We start from the raw sequence: 24,165 nt of genomic DNA, 5'->3' as shown, positions 1-24,165 counted from the left end.
TGCAGATATGTCCCTCATGCTCTACTTAATTAAGACCAAGCGATATTTAAAGAAACTGGTATTTGTCTTATGTTTGTGTAAAACAATCAAAAACTGGGGATGAAGGAAGCCAGCAGTATCAGTCACATTCTGTTTACCTTGTAGACATTTGCGTATAGTCAAGTTACCACCGGCAGTCACTTTGAGGAAAATCTGCAAAACACATGGCTTTGAATGACAAGCTTCAGATAGTCTATGAGTTACTTCAAGCAGCCAAAGCAACATTAAACATTGATACTCGATGTGACTAACCATCCCTCCAGTCTGATGAGCAAATCAAGACTCATTAAACAATCTTTACTGTACTGTTTATTTATTTTCTTTTTACCTCTGATTTCTGTATGTAAAAGTTCCAATTTTCCCTGAATAAACAATGAATTGAATTAAAAGTTACTGAATCTCAATATCTTCTTGGATACTTTTTATTAACACTTGTATTTCTTGTACTATCAGTACTAGAAGTAATGTGAATAACCCAGAAACCACAGCTTTTCATAACACAAACGAGCCTGCTCCATGGAACTAGCTTAGATAATTACACACTACTTCTTAAGTTTAGACTCCTGTAAAACGTAATTATTTTGATAATACCTCCTCCAGTGAGGTGTCGGACACTCCGAAGCTGCTGAGGCCGAGGTCGGAGAGGCTCTCCTCCAGCTCTCTGAAGAGGCTGGCGTAGGCCCGGGGCTGGAAGTCCCTCTGGGGCAGCAGGTAGGTGAGCTCCTGGCCCACCGCCTCCACCAGACTGGCCTCACTCACATGACGCCTCACCAGGCTGGTGATGTGCTCCACGTCGCCTGTTTGTGGACCAGCCAAATCAATAGAAAGATTACACATAAGAACATCCTGTCAAAAGCTTCAACTATGGAAGTGTAGATAAGTACTTTGCTATGGTGGTCTAGTCTCAGACTGAATAGAAGGACCCTGAAGGAACTTTTTCCAAGAAACCAGAGTTTACAAGGCGACTAAATTAGAGCCTCCACACCGTCCATCTGGTCCTCCGCCGCCGACCCCTGCTCCTCCCGTAGCTGGGAGCACTTGGAACATTTACAGGAGCAGTCGTCAGTGCAGTCGCTCCCGGCCTGCAGGGGAGTGAGATGTCACCAGGAGCAGAATGTAAATGGACTTCATTTATATAGTGCTTTTCTAACCAGTGGCAACTTAAAGCAATTTACAATATTGCCTAACATTCAACCATTAATGCACACATTCACACACCGACGGCAGAGTCCACCACGCAAGGCGACAGCCAGCTCAAGCTCGAGAGTAGGTAACTAGGGTTAGGTGTCTTGCTCAGGGATAACTTGACACTAGCAACCTACCAGCCAAACCGCTCTACCTCCTGAGCAGTGGTGGCTGCTGGTCTTTCAAAGAGGGGAAGCTCATTTTCGGCCTACATCATATAAATTGTCAATTTATTTATATGTAAATTCTGCTCTCTGTTCCTCTCAATGGCCAGCAGAGCTAGGCTGCTTAAACGGCCATAGCCCATTGTGTTACGGGTGTAGGACTTGAGCCTCTTTAAACAGGAGAAGCTCCTTTCTACACCTGCAGATGTAGCTCAAATTGTTGCCACTAATGAGAACAGTTTGTAAAGCTGAGGAATTGCACTGTCCAATGTCTTTAAGGAACACCAACTAATCACACAGCTTTCCCCTGCCACCCTGCAAGTCCTGATCTGAATACAGGACTTGAAGTTCAGACCTCAGGCTCCCTGATTCAAAGTAATGGCCAACTACCAAAACAATATTAAACTTGAACAAGGAAATGTGGGAATTATGTTAAACTGAAACAAGGAATTGTGTGTATAAGTGTATGAAATGTAAGATGAAAATTGTCTCAGAATTTCGGCAAGCAAATATCAAGAAATAGGTTGCAGTTTGTCTTTCGACTCGCTTGCAAAATCCGCGATGAGGACTAAAGAGAGCTCTGGCAACATTTTATAGTTCAAAATTGCTGTCAATCAAATGGCAACTCAGTCTTTCGTAGACCCTCCAATCATCACGCAGAAGCCCAGCGTCCAGGCCAGCCCACTCCTCCATTCACCCCCAGAGACACTCAGTGTCCATGGGAGGGACAAAATCGTAGCATTATCCAATGGCCGTCGACTTTCGACGCACTAAAAAAGCTGTTCTATGCAGCCCCATTGAAGTCGATGGATGCTGAGCTGAACAGGAAAATGCACTGTGAAGCTATGGGAATGTATGAGAAGGAAATCGAGTCAGTTGACCTGCGATAAGCAGCTGATTCTGAACAAACTCGTCTTCGAGATGGACGACATGTTGTAACGCATTTTTAGTAAATGAAATGTTAACACAACAGTATATATTTAACCATTCCATCTTTGAAATTTTAGAGGAAGCCAAGCTTCCCTTGCAGTCTTAGAGAAGCTCTCCCTCCAACTACAGGAGACAACAGCCTTTGTAAGGTTCTCACCATCGGAGGCGATCCCAATGAGAAGGACCCTACATATAAAAAATGCATCTCAAAGATGCAGGCTTGTATCCACTGTCGGCTTCGTAGCCTTTTGGTGTCACGCAGTCAAACACATGGACCGTCGCAGAAGTTTGTGCACTCCATTTCCAAAAATCCAAATGATAACACCTCATTGTAGAAAGACACACAGTTATTCATATAGGTTATCTGTCACACACACACACACACACACACACACACACACACACACACACGTGCACGCGCTCCTGTGCGTGTGTCTGACCTTGGGGGCCTCATGCTTCCGGCGGCGCACCAGTGTGAGGTAGAAGCCTGTTCCCAGCAGGTTCTTGAGGTAGAGGGGCGAGCCGCAGCAGTGGAGGCGGCCGCGGGAGATGATGGCCACACGGTCGCTCAGCAGGTCGGCCTCGTCCATGTGGTGCGTGGACAGGATCACCGTGCGCCCTGGGGAGGGGAGGGGAGGGGAGAGACTTAACAGAAAGAAATACCATTGAACAATGCGGATGAAAGGTATGATGAGACATTATCAAGATGAGGAAGAAGGGATAAGTCAATCAAATTCATATGTTTTTTCTTTTTCCTTCTTTGTACTAAGGCTTACTCATTGGATTTTCATATAGTCTGAGCACTTGAGGTCAGTCGAGCCTCGTTTATTATGCGTTAACAAACTGGTAGAGGACTGCTGCTGTGTGCAGAGCTCAGGGTGACTTTACCATGGAGGAATACGAAGGCTTTACCATGGAGGAATACGAAGGCTTTACCATGGAGTAATACGAAGGCTTTACCATGGAGGAATACGAAGGCTTTACCATGGAGGAATACGAAGGAGGCTTTACCATGGAGGAATACGAAGGAGGCTTTACCATGGAGGAATACGAAGGCTTTACCATGGAGGAATACGAAGGCTTTACCATGGAGGAATACGAAGGCTTTACCATGGAGTAATACGAAGGCTTTACCATGGAGGAATACGAAGGCTTTACCATGGAGGAATACGAAGGAGGCTTTACCATGGAGGAATACGAAGGAGGCTTTACCATGGAGGAATACGAAGGCTTTACCATGGAGGAATACGAAGGCTTTACCATGGAGTAATACGAAGGCTTTACCATGGAGGAATACGAAGGCTTTACCATGGAGGAATACGAAGGAGGCTTTACCATGGAGGAATACGAAGGAGGCTTTACCATGGAGGAATACGAAGGCTTTACCATGGAGGAATACGAAGGCTTTACCATGGAGGAATACGAAGGCTTTACCATGGAGGAATACGAAGGCTTTACCATGGAGGAATACGAAGGCTTTACCATGGAGTAATACGAAGGCTTTACCATGGAGGAATACGAAGGCTTTACCATGGAGGAATACGAAGGAGGCTTTACCATGGAGGAATACGAAGGAGGCTTTACCATGGAGGAATACGAAGGCTTTACCATGGAGGAATACGAAGGCTTTACCATGGAGGAATACGAAGGCTTTACCATGGAGGAATACGAAGGAGGCTTTACCATGCAGGAATACGAAGGCTTTACCATGGAGGAATACGAAGGCTTTACCATGGAGGAATACAAAGGAGGCTTTACCATGGAGGAATACGAAGGAGGCTTTACCATGGAGGAATACGAAGGAGGCTTTACCATGGAGGTATAAGGAGGCTTTAGCATGGAGGTATAAGCAGGCTTTACCATGGAGGTATAAGAAGGAGGCTTTACCATGGAGGTATAAGCAGGCTTTACCATGGAGGTATAGGAAGGAGGCTTAAGCGTGGAGGTATAAGAGGAGGCTTTACCATGGAGGTATAAGAAGAGGCTTTACCATGGAGGTATAAGAAGGTTTTACCATGGAGGTATAAGGAGGCTTAACCGTGGAGGTATAAGAGGAGGCTTTACCATGGAGGAATAAGAAGGAGGCTTTACCATGGAGGTATAAGAAGGCTTTACCATGGAGGTATAAGAAGGCTTTACCATGGAGGTATACGAAAGCTTTACCATTGAGGAATACAAAGGAGGCTTTACCGTGGAGGTATACGAAAGCTTTACCATGGAGGTATACGAAGGCTTTACCATGGAGGAATACGAAGGCTTTACCATGGAGGAATACGAAGGCTTTACCATGGAGGAATACGAAGGCTTTACCATGGAGGAATACGAAGGCTTTACCATGGAGGAATACGAAGGAGGCTTTACCATGGAGTAATACGAAGGCTTTACCACGGAGGAATACGAAGGAGGCTTTACCATGGAGGAATACGAAGGCTTTACCATGGAGGAATACGAAGGAGGCTTTACCATGGAGGAATACGAAGGCTTTACCATGGAGGAATACGAAGGAGGCTTTACCATGGAGGAATACGAAGGAGGCTTTACCATGGAGGAATACGAAGGCTTTACCATGGAGGAATACGAAGGCTTTACCATGGAGGAATACGAAGGAGGCTTTACCATGGAGGAATACGAAGGCTTTACCATGGAGGAATACGAAGGAGGCTTTACCATGGAGGAATACGAAGGAGGCTTTACCATGGAGGAATACGAAGGAGGCTTTACCATGGAGGAATACGAAGGCTTTACCATGGAGGAATACGAAGGCTTTACCATGGAGGAATACGAAGGAGGCTTTACCATGGAGGAATACGAAGGCTTTACCATGGAGGAATACGAAGGCTTTACCATGGAGGAATACAAAGGAGGCTTTACCATGGAGGAATACGAAGGAGGCTTTACCATGGAGGAATACGAAGGAGGCTTTACCATGGAAGTATAAGGAGGCTTTACCATGGAGGTATAAGCAGGCTTTACCATGGAGGTATAAGAAGGAGGCTTTACCATGGAGGTATAAGCAGGCTTTACCATGGAGGTATAAGAAAGCTTTACCATGGAGGTATAAGGAGGCTTTACCATGGAGGTATAAGAGGAGGCTTTACCATGGAGGTATAAGAAGAGGCTTTACCATGGAGGAATAAGGAGGCATTACCAATGAGGTATAAGGAGGCTTTACCATGGAGGTATAAGGAGGCTTTACCATGGAGGTATAAGGAGGCAATACCATGGAGGTATAAGGAGGCTTTACCATGGAGGTATAAGGAGGCTTTACCATGGAGGTATAAGAAGGAGGCTTTACCTTCACGGTACTTAAGCAGCAGGTCCCAGATGGAGCGTCTGGAGTAGGGGTCCACGCCCGACGTGGGCTCGTCCAGGATCACCACCTTGGCCCCACCCACAAACGCCATGGCAACAGACAGTTTCCTCTGCATGCCCCCTGTGAAAAGAAGGTCAGTATATTCAGAAACAGAAAGCATGTAGACATGTTTACTAGCTGAATAATTTGTGGAGCTGGTTAACATGTCCATTTGAATGTGGATTTTACAAATTACTGCGCAGCAAGAGCCACAGAAGAAGTGATTTGATTTATTTTGATATTTTCTTGAAATAATTGGCATAATGGTGAATAGGTGAATGATATGACTTTGGAAATGAGCTTCCACAATATTCAATTCACTTTTAATGTCATTGTGTATTTGAGTCCCATGCCCAGTTATTTGATAGATAACATGGTAGATAGATAACTTGAGTACTTTGATGAATATATGGTAGCATTAGCTGTGTTGCCCGTGGCATGGTACATGTAGCAATTATCTGATGTGCCATTCATGTGTCCTTGTAATAACGAGACGCCTCGTCAGTGATTACGCTAACGCTTACTCTGTTTGTGACAGCGTTCATGTGCACTGCGTTCGGAATCTAAAAGTAATTTTTTGTCAGCGGTATATATCACACCAACAGGATTACCGCCACCATCTGTTGGGCATGGAACATAGGTTCTGTGTTTGCAGCCTATCACCTACTGTCCTTTTGCTTTTATTTATGAGAAGCACATTGTATTGCCACTGTATGGAAGGCTACACTTGCCCTTATCTAGAGCTGGTTTACCAGTACACAACGTTTAAAACTGAGCAAAGTCGATGCCAACAGACAGTTACAACTTCATCAATAGTAAAGTGTAGACATGGCACAAATATGTGATATAATAGTTAATTATTTTACATTGAGTAAAACTTTCAAATTTTTTTCCTTGTGGTCCGCCATGTTCATGCGCGTCACTAGTAAACAATACGTCACCAACTGGGCAACTCTGTTAGCAAAATCTGGCCACAGTTGCCGAAAGGAAGTAGAATCATCAGAGCGTCATGAGGTGTCGTTCACGACGTTCCAACGTGGCAAAAAAGTTTGCCCCATACTTCCCAGAGATCTGAACAATAAGACACAATGACTGACACTGAGCTGCTGCTAGTGGTTTTCTGCATTAACTCAAATGGCATCTTCATTAATTGCTTCCTTATTCCATAATATATTATTTGATCCAGGGTTACAAAAATATATATTTTTTATTTTTATTCTTCTGATTTATCACTTGATACACTATCAAGTGATCAACATTTGCTGGAAAAAATATATGGAAAAAGCCCCCAAATGAAGATATTTAAATTCAATGGACATTGATGATTGTGACAGATGAGTGCTAATATCTTCTAATCACTACTGTGACCTATGGTCTGATTTGTTTCCATGGTTCCCCTATTCCACAGGGGAGCCCCCGCACTAATGGCTGCTCGTGGCACTTGGTCGATAGAAGTTCTTAAAACCAGGAAATTAAATTCACTACGAGTCCGTATGGCCCGCCAGTACTCACTGAATGTAAGTAAGGTCGCGGTAACACAACCCTGGAGTGTAGTGTGTTAAAAGCCTTAATTAAAACATAAACCATACTATATCCAATAACAGATATTGTTTCATTCATCGCTGTCATTCACAGAGTGTGGGTTGTGGTTGATGGCTTTATCGCTTGTGAATAGACAATTAACGACGGGCCATGTCCCATGGATATACATGGTAGGGGAGTGCATCTTCCCCAGGACAGACCTGAGAGGTCCTGACCCCCAGGACAGACCTGAGAGGTCCTGACCCCCAGGACAGACCTGAGAGGTCCTGACCCCCAGGACAGACCTGAGAGGTCCTGACCCCCAGGACAGACCTGAGAGGTTCTGGGCCAGCTCGGTTCTCTTGTGGCACAGCGCCAGGTTCCGGAGCATGTCCTCAACCTCCTCCTGGGCCTCCTTGGCGTCGCGGCCCTTCAGCAGGGAGTAGAAGAGGATGTGCTCTGCTACCGTCATGCTAACACAGACAGACAAGTATGGGAGATCAAGTATTAATTAATAATTATAATTATAGCTTCCCCGTCACCGTAATGTTAGTGCACGGTAATTGGTCACTCCCTTGGCTTCACGGCCAGGAGGGAAAATAGACTCCACCCATTCAGGTGGCTTGGAGGAATAGAAGGAAATCAATAGACAAAACTTTTCATTTACATTTCATTCTTTTCAATCGTAGCAGCTTCAGCAGCTCTCCATACATAAGGGCCATGAAAGAGTACCTGGTCAATGTACCGGGACCCTAAAACATATGATATTAAGATTGTTTTTCAAGCTAAATTATGCAAGATCTTGTCAATATCAACAGTACAATTCAGGGGTGAACGAGATGCCACATACAGTATCTGAATCTAGGCAGGAACGATAGAGCTCTTTAATCAGAAGCTCTTAGTAAGGGTCTGGCCTACAGCCGGGGTCTTACTCCTGGAAGAGGATGTTGTGCTGGGGACACATGCCCAGGGACAGGCGGATGGTGTCCATGTCCGTGTGGATGTCCCTCCCATAGATGGTGGCTGTCCCCGAGGTGGGAGGAAACATGCCAGTCAGGATAGACCTACGGTATAGAGAGGAAAGAGATAGAGAGCGAGAGAGCGAGAGAACGAGAGAGAGTGAACGATGGTCATTGCATCATGAACAATGTGGGAAAGGCACGCATCACAGCACAGTTTCCCGCAGCAGTCTACATTCACTGCAGAAACCACACTCTCAACTTGCCAATTGTGCACTCCACTAAGGTCAGGGATGTTTGTAACTGTCTAGACACGGTCCAATAAATAGTGAACTTCATCACAGCCTCACCTCAGCGCCTACAGTGCTTTATGGCAAACAATCGCAACAAAAACGAAATTGCTGTAATAAATTATGTTGTTGTTGACTTCTAACATGTCTCTGTCTTTGCTGTTTAAATTTACCAGTAGTGTATGAGTAATAGATCGGCGGTAACCACTGTTTTTGGGGTATTGCGAAATTGCGCCAGCTGGACATTCCGTGGTATTGGATGTCCAGCTGGTGACTCCACTGAGGCTATAGTAACGATGCTCTTAGCACCCTATGAGTACCCCTGGAGTCCTCGTTAGCTATGAGTGTTTTCACGACGTTCTCACAAGCAAAGTATATCCCAGCCTTCCAAAACTAAATCTAGTTTTAGGGTAAATGGAAGGTTAAATTATTTGGGAAAGAACAGCTGATATAGCGGTAAGAACTACTTTTAAATCAATGCATCTGCAAACACTGTACAGCAAACACATATTTTATTGACACAGACATCGTATACAAGCCCATAACTTTTAGGATTGATGAGTATTTGATCGTGAGAAAACATAGTTTTACCGTGAGTGAGTGTTTAAAAGAATGAATGAATGCGGGTGATGCTTGGCGCGTGTGTGTGTGCGTCTGTTTAGACTTAGACTCATAACACATAAAACAGTCCATGGCGATGTATATTAACGGGGGGACACATGCATATTATGAACACAAGTCGATAACGATAATGTATACAATACTGATAACAAACAATGTTTATTAATGTATTGCCGCATATCATTAAATAGACCCACAGTTGCGGCCACAGGACCGCGTCCGCATATCATCTATGTGTTAAAGGGGTAGTTCAGGATTTTGGACATCGGTTATTTATCATTGGAGACCGTTTTCAACACTTTTCATTCAGTAGTTGCAGAAATTGCTGGTGCTAGGCTAACGCAAGTCGAGGAGAACTGCTAGCCTGCCAATAAAAACTGTTTTACCCACTCCAAAGTACACCCGATGCAAATCAATTATAATGCCCAACTATCGGTGTAAATGTCTATGTTGATAGAATAATATTAGAAATAAAACTATCCTTGTATCACAATAATCGCATTACATTTTGAGGGACTACTTTCTCAGCAGCGGCGGAATTTCACTTTGCTCCGGTGTAGCAACCAATTCACTACAGCAGAAGGTAAACAGAGAAGCGCACTCCAGGTAATATCAGTCTGCCGCTGCCGTAGCTTGCTTCCAACTACAGGGATTATAAACTAAATGCAATGCGATGCAAGGGTAAGTTTATTTCTAACACTATTCTATCAACATAGACATTTACATCGATAGTCGGGCATTATAATTGGTTTGCCTCGGGAGGGTGTAAAACAGTTTTTATTGGGAGGCTAGCAGTTCCCCTCGACTTGCGCTAGCCTAGCACCAGCAATTTCTGCAACTAGAAGGACTGAATGAAAAGTGTTGAAAACAGACTCCAATGATAAATAACACACTGGCTCACTTGGAAAGGAGACCCGATGTCCAAAATCCTGAACTACCCCTTTAAGTTCTCTTTGCCAAAATGTACATGACGACTCAGTGTTTCTGAAGTTGGAGAAGAAAACGCTATTCCATGTGTGAATTAGGCCTAATATTTGGCCATAAACTGAGCCATTTGAAGTTTGAAATGTGGTCATGTGGTCATGCATCTGTCTCAGCGGAGACTGCAAACCCGCTGTCAAAATATCAACTCGCCAAGTCAAATGCGCTGGCTCTTAAAGGGGATGGCAGGTGGAACTCTCATTGGTTTATTGCACGTTACACCCAAAACACACCTACAGGTTTCAGACCAACCCATTTTAGATTTGTGTCGGGTGCAAGAGTCACTTATTCGCCGTTAAATTAGCAACAGTAAACCGTTAACAGTTAACCAAGTCTGATGTTTAAGCTTGATTTACTGTACATGTACAGTATGTCTGCAAAGATCCACGTAGTGACCTGGAGACACGATGTGGATCTTTGCAGAGCTGTGTGCATTTTTATACTTCCACATCACATTATGAGGGGGTATATAGTGTCCATGAACGGACAGGCAAATCTGGAAACAGCAACAGAATTGCCTGAGTAGCAGAGTCTGCTACATTGAAAATATGTTGAAAAATCATTCAAAAGTATTGCTGAAAAGCGCTGATGTATCGCAACCAACTGATGATTCAGCGTCTTTGCCAGCGCATGCAAGCTTGTGTGTGCTTGTGTGTATATGCATGCATGCTTGCATGCGTGTGCCTGTGTGTGTGTGGGCAGCCTACATGGTGGTGGTCTGTGTGGGCCTGTGTGTGTGGGCAGCCTACATGATGGTGGTCTGTGTGGGCCTGTGTGTGTGTGGGCAGCCTACATGATGGTGGTCTGTGTGGGCCTGTGTGTGGGCAGCCTACATGATGGTGGTCTGTGTGGGCCTGTGTGTGTGGGCAGCCTACATGGTGGTGGTCTGTGTGGGCCTGTGTGTGTGGGCAGCCTACATGGTGGTGGTCTGTGTGGGCCTGTGTGTGTGTGGGCAGCCTACATGGTGGTGGTCTGTGTGGGCCTGTGTGTGTGGGCAGCCTACATGGTGGTGGTCTGTGTGGGCCTGTGTGTGCCACGGCAGCCTTCATGATGGTGGTCTGTGTGGGCCTGTGTGTGTGTGTGGCCTTCATGATGGTGGTCTGTGTGGGCCTGTGTGTGGCCTTCATAGTGGTGGTCTGTGTGGGCCTGTGTGTGTGTGGGCAGCCTACATGGTGGTAGTCTTCCCAGCCCCGTTGTGGCCCAGGAAGGCGGTGATCTGGCTCTCGTAGAAACTGAGACTCAAGCCGTCCACGGCAGGCGGGGACCCCGAGCCGAACCTCTTCACCAGGTCTCGGATACACACCCCCTCCATCAGGCCGTCTGGCTCGGCCTCGAAGAGAGACTGGCCTGGGACCAGCACACACACATGTAAACTCATGTAACATAGAGAGAGTTGATAGAGTTTATCATGCATCTTTTATAGCATTGTAACAAAGTGCTGTCCATGGCCAGTTTTAAAAGCTACACTGCTGGACTAAGACTCACTCCGTGCTTTTGGTAATATTTAACTCCAAAAGTTAATCATTGATTAAAATAACAGAACATCATGGTGACAATGAGACAAAAAGTGGTTTACAACGTTACAGTTGATAAAATGCAAGAGGAAAGCAAATAGTCACCATTTTGAAATGTGTCAATGTAATGTGATACAGGGATTGGATAAAACAGCTTGGATGATTATACATTACTTTTCACAGGTAGATTGTACTGTATGTGGTCAAAATTTTTCTTTTAATAAAAACCTTTAGGGGGACAACATCAATGTATAGCATAGCAGCATGGTCTGCTATAATTTACGGATAGACCTTACGCAAATAGTTTTACCTTTTAAAGTAAATTTAAAATTGCCATGGATGTATAATAGAATTGGTAACCTCTTAAATCCATGATGGTGGACATTTCCACTAGAGGGCACTCTTTTCTAACATAAATTTAGTTTCCTTCACAACCGCCCCGACTCCTGTTCTTGCTGTTTACTTCTTATGATAAATATTAGTGTGCAAAGGATGATCCCTTTCAACAAATTCTCTTTTGCTCTGAAATAACTTAATAACAGTAGAGCAGAAAGGTTTTGGGAAGAAAATAATGTTGGCCAGTCAGACTTTGTTTACAGCAGTTGATGAAACAATTGCATATGGTTTAATCTTTATATTTCAATTGCTGCTACTACAGCCACAAAAAGTGAATAGATTTTTCTTTCTGCCCATGAAGGAATCATTGCCCATCATCTGCCCATTTCTTATCATTACAAGGCATGTACTTATCTAACCCCAGAACATGACCAACCATGCCTTTGACTTGTTGTTTACACTTTAAACACACTGATACTGTGTGATACTGTGGTATTTTTGAGACTGTAATCAAATAAGCAATAGTAAATCCGGGGTGAATTCATAAAAACTAAAATATCTGTTCTGCTGTTTCTTTGTGAAAATTGGATTATAAAGAAAGTTAAGAAAAATTGTGTTTCACCAAATTATATCTGAAGAACGTTTATATGTTTCCCCTTATGAAAAATCGTAAGTAAGATCTTACATATTTTCTTGATTGTATTCTTAACTCTTATTATTAACTCTTCAACTTTCAATGCAACAAAAGATTAAATTTAAACTAAATTAGAGTTCTTAAGAAATAAATGTTAGAAGTTTTTAAAGTTGAGAACCTCCTGCCTTCCTTGCGCTCTTAGATGTGAGACACAGTCGCGGTTTGATTCAGAGTCTGATGTGTTTGAAAGACCTTGGATGAGATCAGAAGTTTGGAATGCCACATTTTAGCCCTCTTCACAATGGTGAAGAGGGCTAAAATGCTCCTGTCACTTATTAACCTAGCTCAGAGGAAGGAGAAATGTTGGCAGCACATTTGTGTGTGTCTGTGTGTGTGTATTTTTGCACGTGTTCTGACATGCCAGTGAATGCAAACACCCAGGGGCATTGGGTTCCCATGCAGTGAATGTGATTGGAAGGGGGTAGGAACCAATGTTCTCACAGAGTCAAAATATGAACGAGAAAATAAATAAATATTGTTGTTGTTTTTGTACGTATAAGAGCCACATTGAAAGTCAATTTAATAATGGCAAGAGAATGAATGATGAGTGTGTGTTTTGGTGAGACATTACCTTCTATTTGAAATGTAACAGCATATATGACATATACTGTAGATGATGGTGAATGAGCAGTCAGCTGCAGTGAGTATTGCGTGTTGAGTGACAGAGAGAGGCTCACACAACTTTCTGACGTTCTGGTGGTGTTTGTTGGGGCAGTGTTCGAGCACCTTTAAGTAGCTTGGGATAAAAAGCTGTGCTATAGTGAATATTCTAACTATATTATATCTACCATTGGCTTCCTTTCTGTCTTTCCTCTCCCCAGTCGTCGGGCCCCATGGCCCCTTCTCAATCGGGTCCAGCCCGTCCGCATGCTCACCGGAGCCTGGCTCCCCAGGGGCCTGAGCCGGGCCCCGGGGCCTCTCCTGCCCGGGCTCTTCGTTGGGGAGGCTGAAACCCTTCTGCAGCGGAGCACCTGAGGAGCCAGCAGGGAGGGACACGTCACACTCTCCAGGAATGTCTAACTGCTATTTAGATAGCAGCCATTTTGAAATTAACTAGATAACAGAGTTCCGCAAGCTCTAAAGTAACAAAGTCACAAGAGAATTAGGGCTTGCCACAATTATCACAATTATACAAAACAAATAAGCTCAAAAGATAAAGCTTACCTGGCCTTGGTGTCACACTGGTCACCCAGTAAGATGGAAGTACTGGAAAATAAAAAGGCCGACCAATTCCATACTGTCCTGTATAAATAAAAGAAAATCACAAAGTCAAAAAAATATATATATCTATATTGAATCAATGTATATTATTATATTTCCAAGTGGCAGATATGAGTGCAGGTTTTGTTACAAAACACAACGTCTCTAGTGCCTGAAGGTGGAAGATAAAGGCATATCAGCTACTTCTATTGTTGAAATCATCAAGGGTTTAATATCATTTATTTATTTATTAAATACTGCTTCTTTAGTGTCGTCCTGATAGATGTAAAATGATTGTCAGTGGTGGATTGTTTCTTGCAAAACATAAGCAAGGTACAGAGCACGGGAGGTGACATTGGAGTTTTTTTTTATAAAGTGTGCTTTAAGTAAGGCTGACATGTTAAGTACTCTGGTGAAAAGCTGCCGCACTTGGCATGCAGTCAACAGTTTCCTACGGAGCCTAACCCTACCTAACGGACGCGGACATTAAAAACATGGCCACTCAGACAGAGCTTCACCCTCCACACACACTGGGGTGTTGATCAGATCAGAACTTCAGATCAGAACTTCAGATCAGAACATCAGATCAGAACATCAGATCAGAACATCAAACAACCCCAAAGTCCTGAGGTGCAAACAAACTAACAACAATGCCATAAATTTTATTTAAGGACACAAGTATCTCCCAACATCGCAAATATAAACTAAAACAAAACTGGATTAAACTAAACAGCTGGGACACGTTTGCTTCTATGAAATAAAAAAGAGCTCTTAAGTGAAGCAGAGCTTCTCTTGGGATTTTGAGATATCTTGTTAATTCAGCAAAACAGAGCAGAATTAATTCTCAGGTGAATGCATAACGCTTCTGTCCATGGCGCTGTCTGATCAATGAAAAAGTGTAGGGGGCAAGTTAAGCCCACACGCCTTAGTAAAGCGTGTATGCGACTTACTTAAAACGCATGTGCGCTTTATAAAAAAAATACTCTGATGTCACCTCCTGGGCTCCGTAGTTTCCCAAACTACAACCCTCAGGGGCTCTGAGCCTTAGTACAGTCCAGGACTGAACCATACCATGAACAAAGTCACCCAGATGTATTCATGTGCCCTCTCCTAGCTCAATCTAACCCTCCACACTGAGCCCTTGAATCGTTCTACTGCAGTCAAGGATCTTGTCACAGCAGAGAGACAGTTGTGAGAGTGTGAGACAACAAGTCAAATACAAACAAATAACCCCAATACATCTGAGATACGTGTCACTATTTTCATTTACATTTACATTTAGGGCATTTAGCAGATGCTTTTATCCAAAGCGACTTACAATAAGTACATTTGTCATAAGAAGTGAAACAATATATTGCTGTCCGTACAGTAAAGATTTGGTTCATAGAACCAAGTGCAAGTACTAACAATCGCTAGGTTAACCCATTCCCCGTAAACAGCATTGATAGCCAGCTAATGCAGATGCTACACAATTAAGTACTATGAATAAATACAACATACAGTAAGTGCGGACATTAAGTGCGTACATTAAGTGCCAGGACGTACAACATACAAAAGTGGGAGGGGGGGATTGGATGGCTATGCAGAGTCTAGGTGAACTCTGTACAGGTGAGTTTTGAGTCTTTTGCACCTCAGTCCACACTACCAAACTGTGATAGAGATACTGATACTAAGAATATCAGTATCTCAGAGTCTGCCCTGAACCATCCATTCCTTTTGATCTGTTTTTCCATCCAGCCTCTACCGAGTTGCAGAGATTACATATTTTTTTCATCATTCTGCTACAGCACTGCAGAGGTCCTTATATGATGAAAGAAATTAGAATCATTGCCAGATTTTAGCCAGGTTTTGGAAGGGTGTTTGAAAATATTTATTTATTCCAAAGATAACCATAACCAGACCATAAGTGCACATTACCGCTACCATTTTCAATGAAGTAAAAACGTCCAAAGCAGCATAAATGTTATTGTATTAATCAACCATTGATGAAATGTCCAAAATGGCTCTGGCCTGTCATCATCATCAACATCCAGTTTCTGGGCTTGCTGCTTGGCCACATTTGATTGTTTATTTGTTTAAACGGTAAGGGTTACGGAAAGGGAAAGTGACTACCTGTCTGACCCCTCACCTGTCTGACTACCTGTCTGCAGCCGACCCCTCACCTGTCTGTGTCCGACCCCTCACCTGTCTGTGTCTGACCCCTCACCTGTCTGTGTCTGACCCCTCACCTGTCTGTGTCTGACCCCTCACCTGGCTGACCCCTCACGTGTCTGTGTCTGACCCCTCACCTGTCTGACCCCTCACCTGTCTGACCCCTCACCTGTCTGTGTCTGACCCCTCACCTGTCTGTGGCTGACCCCTCTCCTGCCTGACTACTGTCTGTGGCCGACCCCTCACCTGTCTGACTACCTGTCTGACCCCTCACCTGTCTGTGTCCGACCCCTCACCTGTCTGACCCCTCACCTGTCTGTGTCCGACCCCTCACCTGTCTGACCCCTCACCTGTCTGTGTCTGACCCCTCACCTGTCTGTGTCTGACCCCTCACCTGTCTGTGTCTGACCCCTCACCTGTCTGTGTCTGACCCCTCACCTGTCTGACCCCTCACCTGTCTGTGTCTGACCCCTCACCTGTCTGTGTCTGACCCCTCACCTGTCTGACTACTTGTCTGTGGCCGACCCCTCTTCTGTCCCACTACCTGTCTGTGACTGTCCCCTCACCTGTCTGACTACCTGTCTGACTACCTACCCCCATAGCGAGCACACCTCAGTCCACACTACCAAACTGTTGCTAAACAACTGCTCTAAGTCAGCTGCCTGCCCCGTCATCTTGTCCCTGCCTTGCCTGCCTTTATATATTCTTTGTGTCTTCAGTAAATCCCTTATGTCTGTACATTCTGTGCCTGTGTTCTCTTTGTAATGCATCAGGCTTCCCTCTACCCGAATGGTAGAGGGAATGGTTACCAGAATGGTAACTGTTTGTGTCTGCCAGTCGCTCCATGACAGCAGGTGATGTGTTTCTGTAGTTAAGGTAGTGTGTGCTGACCAGGGAAGACATGGTCCAGGTACCAGGCCAGCACGGCGTACAGCAGTGTGTCCAGGCTCATCATTCCTATGGAGGACAGGAAGGAGAACTCGTCCCCCTCCAGGGGGCTGGTGCCCATGTTGTCCCACTGCAGGCCCAGGCCCTGCTCCTCATAGCGGGACAGGTACTCTGTGCCCAGGCCAAATGCCACCTGGGACAGAAGGCTCTGTTGGAACACACACACAAAAAGGCTTTTTTAATATAAATGCATCTACAGATTCACAAAAAAATATATAGTATAACTTTGACAGCGTCTTGGCCAGCGACTTTAACACACATGGACCTGCCTTGTAAAGGTGATTCCCAAGTTCCTTAGCCACACAATTTTAAACGCCAGCAAACCATTTCATTGTTTCTGCAGTAGCCAATGAGATATACAGTATATATATGCTGTAAATATAAATATATATACTTTATATGTTCCTGTTAAGCACTTGCTGTTTTGCCAAAATGATCGGATTCCCATTTTATTTACTTTATTTATTTCAGGTCCATCTCAGATTGTTATTTCCCACTTAATCATGGGTGTATCTGAACCAGAGAGCCCCCGGTCCAGAGACCTACCACCAGAATCTTAATGTCGCGGGTGACACGGTCCTGCCAGGCGAAGCAGAGTAGGTGGGGCAGGTAGAGGGCCAGGTGGATCACGCCGCTGCACGCCGCCGCCACGTTGGCCTGGCTGAAGAACACGCTCAGCAGGAAGCACTGCGCCAGGGTGGCCGTAGAGAAGCTCAGCAGGAAGAGGAAGACGATGAGGGGGTCACTGTAGTGCAGCACCCGGCCTCCCTGGGGTGCGAAGTGGGGGTAGGGTGAGGGGCATGGGAGCCGGGTGGGGGTAGGGTGAGGGGCATGGGAGCCGGGTGGGGGTAGGGTGAGGGGCATGGGTGCGGGGTTGGGGTAGGGTGAGGGGCATGGGAGCCGGGTGGGGGTAGGGTGAGGGGCATGGGTGCGGGGTTGGGGTAGGGAGAGGGGCATGGGTGCGGGAGGGGGGATATCAAGGACATGCAGGGTTGACAGTATTTAATATCAGGACATAGCGTTGACTTTTCTTATTGAATGGTGGACTTAAGAAGTGCTCATGTCCGTTGACTGCATCAACCACTGCTGCCTATTTGTTGCCAACATGGGGAGACGCTCACTACAGTCGTATCTATTCCTAACTCTTGTAAAGGAAAAGTAGACTAATCCTCATGTTTAAGCTGGCCCCACCCACCGTCAAGTTTTAAAACATGCGGTCTCTCCAACTTCTGCTAGACACTTGATTCAAAGGCATACCTCATTGTCATCTACTACTACTCACTTACCTGCTTCTAATGACGGCCCTGTGCATACAAGGCATAAAAAGCTAAATATATACATAAAACATACAAAATATATATAGAAGAAGGTTTATCTTAAATGGTGTGCACACAAGACAGAATGCTGTCTGAACTCCAGAAGGCTCCACCAGGGGTCCTAAGAGCAGCGTCAGAGCCTGAGAGAAGGTCTGCTATGAGGCTGATCATTGACCCGGGGACCTGCTTGATGTCATGCAATCACAATGTGCCTAAATGCATTTATGTTTCCTGATATCAAGCTCACACAACCCCTATCAATACTGTTTTTGATTGAACCAGGAAGAACAGTAATCATTGAATAGCAATGGAGCACTACACAAGTTTAAATATTACCACATGATTTGTAAAATTAAAACTAAGAATGTGAGGTTGTGATGGTTGTTCAGCAGTGGACATATATAGCTCCAAAGCTCAAACAAGGGTTAGTGGACATATATCCCTCCATAGCTCAAACAAGGGTTAGTGGACATACATCCCTCCATAGCTCAAACAAGGGTTACTGGGCCCAGATTCAATAAGCTGAGAACTAATATTCCACAGTAGCAATGGTTCATTCAACCATGCAGGAATAACAGCAGCTAAGTGTTGGATCAACAGGGTTTTAATGTTGACCATGGCTGATTCAATCACTACATTGTTTGGTCATTCTTTTGTATTTTTGTCATGGGCTTTGTGTATAGCGAGTGGGAATCAAAAGTAGGAGACTACAGGGTGTTTTCCTCACATGGTTAGAATACTAGCAGGTTAAGCCAATGAGGGATCGCTACTTCAAAATAATAAATTCTGGGATGCTGAAGATTGTGATGATGATGATGACAACTATGATGACAATTGCGGCGATGAAAATGACCAGGACGAGGAGAATGATAATTATCATATTGATGATGATGATGATCATCACCACTCACCATGATGACAGCGGTGAGGAAGGCGGTGCTGGTCGTCATGGTGAGGAAGCCGTCGATGAACCAGGTGCACCAGATGACCCCGTTGGTGACCCCGGCCGCCTTCAGGGTCTCCTTGAGGCGCAGCTCCTTCTCCAGCACGATGCTCTTCACCGTCATGGAGACGGAGAACACCCAGGCCAGCATCGCCAGCACGGGGAAGCAGCGGCTCAGAGTCAGCATGAACCTAGAGGCAGAGGAGGCTCAGGGTCAGAGTAGGCTCAGGGTCAGAGGAGACTCAGAGTCAGCATGAACCTGGAGGCAGAGGAGGCTCAGCCTGAGGATGGGAGAGGGGCAAGCCTGAGGCTGCAGACCAAATACAGAGGAGGCTCAGAGGCCAAATACAGAGGAGGCTCAGAGGCCAAATACAGAGGAGGCTCAGAGGCCAAATACAGAGGAGGCTCAGAGGCCAAATACAGAGGAGGCTCAGAGGCCAAATACAGAGGAGGCTCAGAGGCCAAATACAGAGGAGGCTCAGCCTGAGACTGGAGACCGAGGCCACATACAGAGTTTATGAGAGTAAGATTTCTAAAAGCCTTTAACTTGTCAACAATATAAGACTTCTTAATAGCAGGATATGAGTTAATCTTTCAAAAAAAACCTTCCCCTCGTGTTTACTCTATACTCCACTTATCTGCTTGTCAGTATATATGTGCAAATGTGTGTGTGTGTGCGCGCGCGCGCGTGTGCGTGTGTGTGTGTCTGCGTGTCTATGTGCCTGTCACTCACAGGTCATCCACATAGCAGGGATAGGGCATCTGCTGCAGGTACACGCCCACGGGCCGCGTCCCACCGGCGTGTGTGTTGATGACCCCGTGCTCAATGATGTCCTGGAGGTAGGCGAAGCCGCCCCACACGTAGCGCAGGTCGTCCATGGGGTCGGCGCGGGGGCCTGGGTCCCAGTACCTAGGTCAGAACACGGTACTCATACTCTGGGAACACCACCACCCTCAGTTAGAGCGGGGTAGAGAAAGGGCCTCCCAGCTAGCCAACGGGATGTCATCCATTTACACAAGTCACTTTTCTGGTGTTTAATTGTCTATGCAATGTGTTTTTTGTATCCTTCTTTATTTAACTGGATTCATTCATATCCTTGTTGAAATTGGAATTTTATTGTAATAATCAATTACCAATGATTTGTCCAAATATTTGAGCCCCAATTCTCCAAACTGAAGTGATTAATCAGACTGATTTAAAACCTCAATTAGCATCATTATTTTCATTCTGACCTGTCTTTGATCTTATTGGTGCGTTCCACTGCGTCAATGTCCATGCGGATTTTGAACTTAACGTGAGGCGGGACCTTGCTGGCCCAGGGGCCCATGTCCAGGAAGACCAGCCCCGCCCAGAACTTCCCCTCTTCCAGCAGATCCAGGGCCCGGCGAGTGACTGTCTCCTCGTCCGGCAGTGCCACAAACTTATCCAGGATCAAACACTGGAGGAGAAGGGAACCACCATCCCATAACATGGTGGAAGGATCACTGATCACCAGGAGCATTCAAATGAAACATGTTCATATCTTGACATTTGAATATCTTTAGAGCAGCGATTGTAACAGAAACAATTTGCTTGGATTAATAAAGTAATCTGAAATCGGAATAGATAATAACTACAATATATAATACAAATATTGAAACTAGCAATATGATAACCTTTTCTATTCTCCAGCATAGTTTCAACATCTTTAGTTATGAAAATAATTGTCATAAGCGCAGACCTAGCTACACACACATGGCTGGCTGTGGTGAGGCCCATGTGTGTGTAGGTCTGCGCTCCAGCACACAGCCCACATTGGCTCTGAAAGCCAGCCTGCCCCCCTTTCAAACTCATCTGCTTCCATGCGAGGCATCCACAAGGGCAGGACGGCCGTAGGGACACCCCTCTCTAACGGGCAGTTCAGAGTGAGTTCAGCGGCCACCCTCATCTGTGGTGAACCCTCAGCAGTGGCCTCACATCCCCACAAAGCGTGTCTGATACCGCTATTCACGCTTGGCTAGTGTGCAAGCGGGGCGGGCCCGAACCCAAGAGGAGTCCACAACACCCAACACACACACACCGCTTCACTGCTCACATGTCTGCCTGTCCGCGCCTGTCCGCCCACTCACGCCACACACGCGCACACGCGCGCACTTTTGCCCTGCGTGCAACTCCAAACGTTCCCTGTGCTCCCGGTGCATCTGATCCCACACAGGACAGGGACACAGAGCGTCAGTGAGGGGCTGTTACTGAGCGAGGATGAATGGCGCTGAGGAATCCCCCAGCACACTGGGGGTTTTGTTTTCCCGCGCAGGCCTGCATGCCAGTGGCGCGCGGCTCCGCAGCCATCAGCACCGCCGCCCCTTGTGGCTCTTTGTTGCCGCCACATAGAGGAAGGCCACGGAGTGACAGCTGTAGCTAATCGGCCTCAATCGCTCCCGCGCTCTCTGTCACATTCAAGTGCTGTAAACGCTTCGAGCCGCCGCATAAAAACAAAACACCCCTCACACACACACACACACACACACACACATGAAAAGTACCAGCCATCCGACCCAGCCAACCGTCCGCCCCCTCCCCCATCGGCCCCCTTGTGGAGTTACGGGGTTATGGGGGACGTGAATCTATCTGTCCCTTCCAATGTATTGGCTCGTGTCTGTGAGGGCCCTTGGGGAGAGGAGCGCCAGTGTTCAGGGCCCATACCCTCCACTCCATAAGCGCTAGACAAAAGAGGCCTTGACGGCTAGTTTGTTCCTCTTGCCTCCAGCCCACCTGGGTGGAGCACAGAGAGCTGAAGGGGGGACAAATTAGGCAGCCCAGGGACAGCTATCTAAATGGCAGAAAGAAGGTATTGCAAAGTGTTTTGGCAACCGTCTTTTTTGGGGGGAATGTATTCAGGTTCAACAGGGTGACAGGACGGAGCCAGAGCTCAGCTGGATTACTGGTTGAATAGCCCCGTCTCATGAGGGACCTGGACACCTCAAGTGGAACGCTGTTGGACACATTCTGTTCCCACTGTCAGCCTCACCGAGAGGAGGGGAACGCACTGGAGGAGCTCCAGGAGAAAATGAAAAGAAAATGAAAAGAGACTCAAATGAAACCAAAGTAATTGCTTCTTTTGGATTTCTTTCTTAGTGTTCTGGAAGGTCCACTCACATCGCCATACTGGTTCAGCATGTGGATGACCCGGTCGGTGAGGTTGAAAACGTTCCTCCAGTCTAAGGGGGCTGCACCGTCAGGTCGGTCGTGGGCCGGGCCGTTGTACAGGAAGTCGAGGATGTGTTGGGAGGAGAAGGGCGTGTCCTCCAGGGCTCGGTCGATGAGGCTCTTCAACGTGGGGTTACAGATAGAGTCCTGAGTAAGAACACAGGGGATAGAGGCCATGAGATCAAACACTAAGCACAGATTTTTGTTTTTAATTGAACATGGATTTAGAGAGTGGAAGCCAGCAAGATGACTGAAACGAACAACCCTTCTCCCAAGATTTGGCATTTTGCACACTTGGGATTGAGGATGGATTCCCTGACAAATCAGAGAAGAGATGCTCTGGTTAAACACCTGTTTAAACATCTGGTTAAACAGCATCTTTAAAGAGGAACTATGCAAATTTTTGCTTAATTTACCTTAATTGATCTGGTTAAACAGCATCTTTAAAGAGGAACTATGCAAATTTTTGCTTAATTTACCTTAATTGATCTGGTTAAACAGCATCTTTAAAGAGGAACTATGCAAATTTTTGCTTAATTGACCTTAATTGTTCAGGTTAAGAGTCATTGTGATGGTTCTATAACACTTTATAGGTCGATTGGTGGCTGTTCGACTCCCCCTAGCGCATCTGGGCGGAGAAAAAGAAAATGTGAGTTTGTGGTGGCGACCCGCCGCCAACTCTCGCAGGAGTCTCGGGTCTCACGATGTAACAAATTGCTTTACGGCACTACACAGCCACAAACATGGAACCAGCTAGTTATAAACACAAGTAGCGAAGGGATTGTTACATTCATCATGGATCAGCCGACTAAAAAGAGACAGAGAAACCCAATGTTGGAGGAACAGAAGAAGAGAAAAAGGGAGACTTTTTCTTTGCTGCACAAATTGTTCATGCTATCGTTATGTATTATGTTGGCCAGAATTCTTACACTGATCATTCCATTCAACAACCAAAGATAAAACAATTCTCCCCGTCAACTTTATAAAAAGGATGGATTTATGTTTATTGTAACAACACTATCATATACTATTTCAAAATGTATAACCTTGTCTACTCTTTATGAACACCTACCTCGGACATGGCTCCACGCATTCGCCGGCTTCTTTGAAAACAAATGCACATGGCTAGTGTAGAAGTGGGTGGGGGAGGCTCGTCAACTAGTTGTTATGACAGTGTTGTAAAATATCTACTCCGAAGCTGTAGGGGGAGCTCTGTAGAGAAAAATGTGAGCGCAAACCAAGAAAACAGCGAAGGAATTGCCGATCCTGCATAGTGGGCCTTAACAGAGAATGTCTAATATGAAGAGAACTGGCACTCTCTGGTGACTTCCGGTTTCTGAACTGACATCTCTGTCCATGCGAGGGTGCTCGCCAGTGAGTGCAGAATGAATGGGAGTCGACGGGGTTTCACTCTCAAATTCCACTTTTCTCAGGGTGTAATTTTTTGTCAAGTAATTTGAGAGTCACATTCAAAAGGGGGGGCTAAAAGAATACACTCAGCTGAATATTGCATTTTTTAAGTTCACTTAACTGTTCTAAAAATCTGTTAAAAAAGATGATGACGTCACTGCCGGAGGTCCTGCTTTACGGCAAGTTCTGAGGCACTTCCGCATATATAATATATATATAATATATATACATATAATATATAACAATTAACTTTGACGGAAATTCCTCCTTAAGATAATGTTTCTGATTTGGCTTCAGCTTCAGATGCCATCAAGAGGGTCTCTGGTTGTAATCAGTCGCAATCCGTCCCTGACCAATCAGCATTCATTAGCAGAATGCTAGCGTGTACAGCGAACAACAGCCCAAAGAGTAAGAAATCGAAAAG

At 45.4% G+C, this 24,165-nt stretch overlaps 1 protein-coding gene across 1 annotated transcript in view; it reads right to left on the bottom strand.

Annotated features, from left to right (window-relative positions):
• Positions 1 to 24,165, bottom strand: part of LOC311355121 (retinal-specific phospholipid-transporting ATPase ABCA4-like) — a gene marked incomplete at its 5' end in the record, with an annotated part of 92,749 nt that overhangs the window by 25,968 nt on the left and 42,616 nt on the right. Inside the window, 16 exons of the mRNA XM_084474851.1 lie at positions 138 to 192; positions 631 to 836; positions 1,025 to 1,121; positions 2,759 to 2,937; positions 5,614 to 5,751; positions 7,525 to 7,664; positions 8,124 to 8,255; positions 11,212 to 11,389; positions 13,375 to 13,557; positions 13,751 to 13,828; positions 16,829 to 17,033; positions 17,432 to 17,653; positions 19,113 to 19,335; positions 19,878 to 20,054; positions 20,378 to 20,583; positions 22,281 to 22,478. Of these exons, the coding sequence (XP_084330977.1) occupies positions 138 to 192; positions 631 to 836; positions 1,025 to 1,121; positions 2,759 to 2,937; positions 5,614 to 5,751; positions 7,525 to 7,664; positions 8,124 to 8,255; positions 11,212 to 11,389; positions 13,375 to 13,557; positions 13,751 to 13,828; positions 16,829 to 17,033; positions 17,432 to 17,653; positions 19,113 to 19,335; positions 19,878 to 20,054; positions 20,378 to 20,583; positions 22,281 to 22,478 (2,617 nt within the window). The remainder of the gene's footprint in view (positions 1 to 137; positions 193 to 630; positions 837 to 1,024; positions 1,122 to 2,758; positions 2,938 to 5,613; positions 5,752 to 7,524; positions 7,665 to 8,123; positions 8,256 to 11,211; positions 11,390 to 13,374; positions 13,558 to 13,750; positions 13,829 to 16,828; positions 17,034 to 17,431; positions 17,654 to 19,112; positions 19,336 to 19,877; positions 20,055 to 20,377; positions 20,584 to 22,280; positions 22,479 to 24,165) is intronic.

This window comes from Micromesistius poutassou, assembly GCF_964030765.1.
Source record: "Micromesistius poutassou genome assembly, chromosome: 11".
NCBI lineage: Eukaryota > Metazoa > Chordata > Actinopteri > Gadiformes > Gadidae > Micromesistius > Micromesistius poutassou.
The sequence above is the reverse complement of the archived record's forward strand: the minus strand, read 5'-3'. Positions and strand labels throughout refer to the sequence as shown.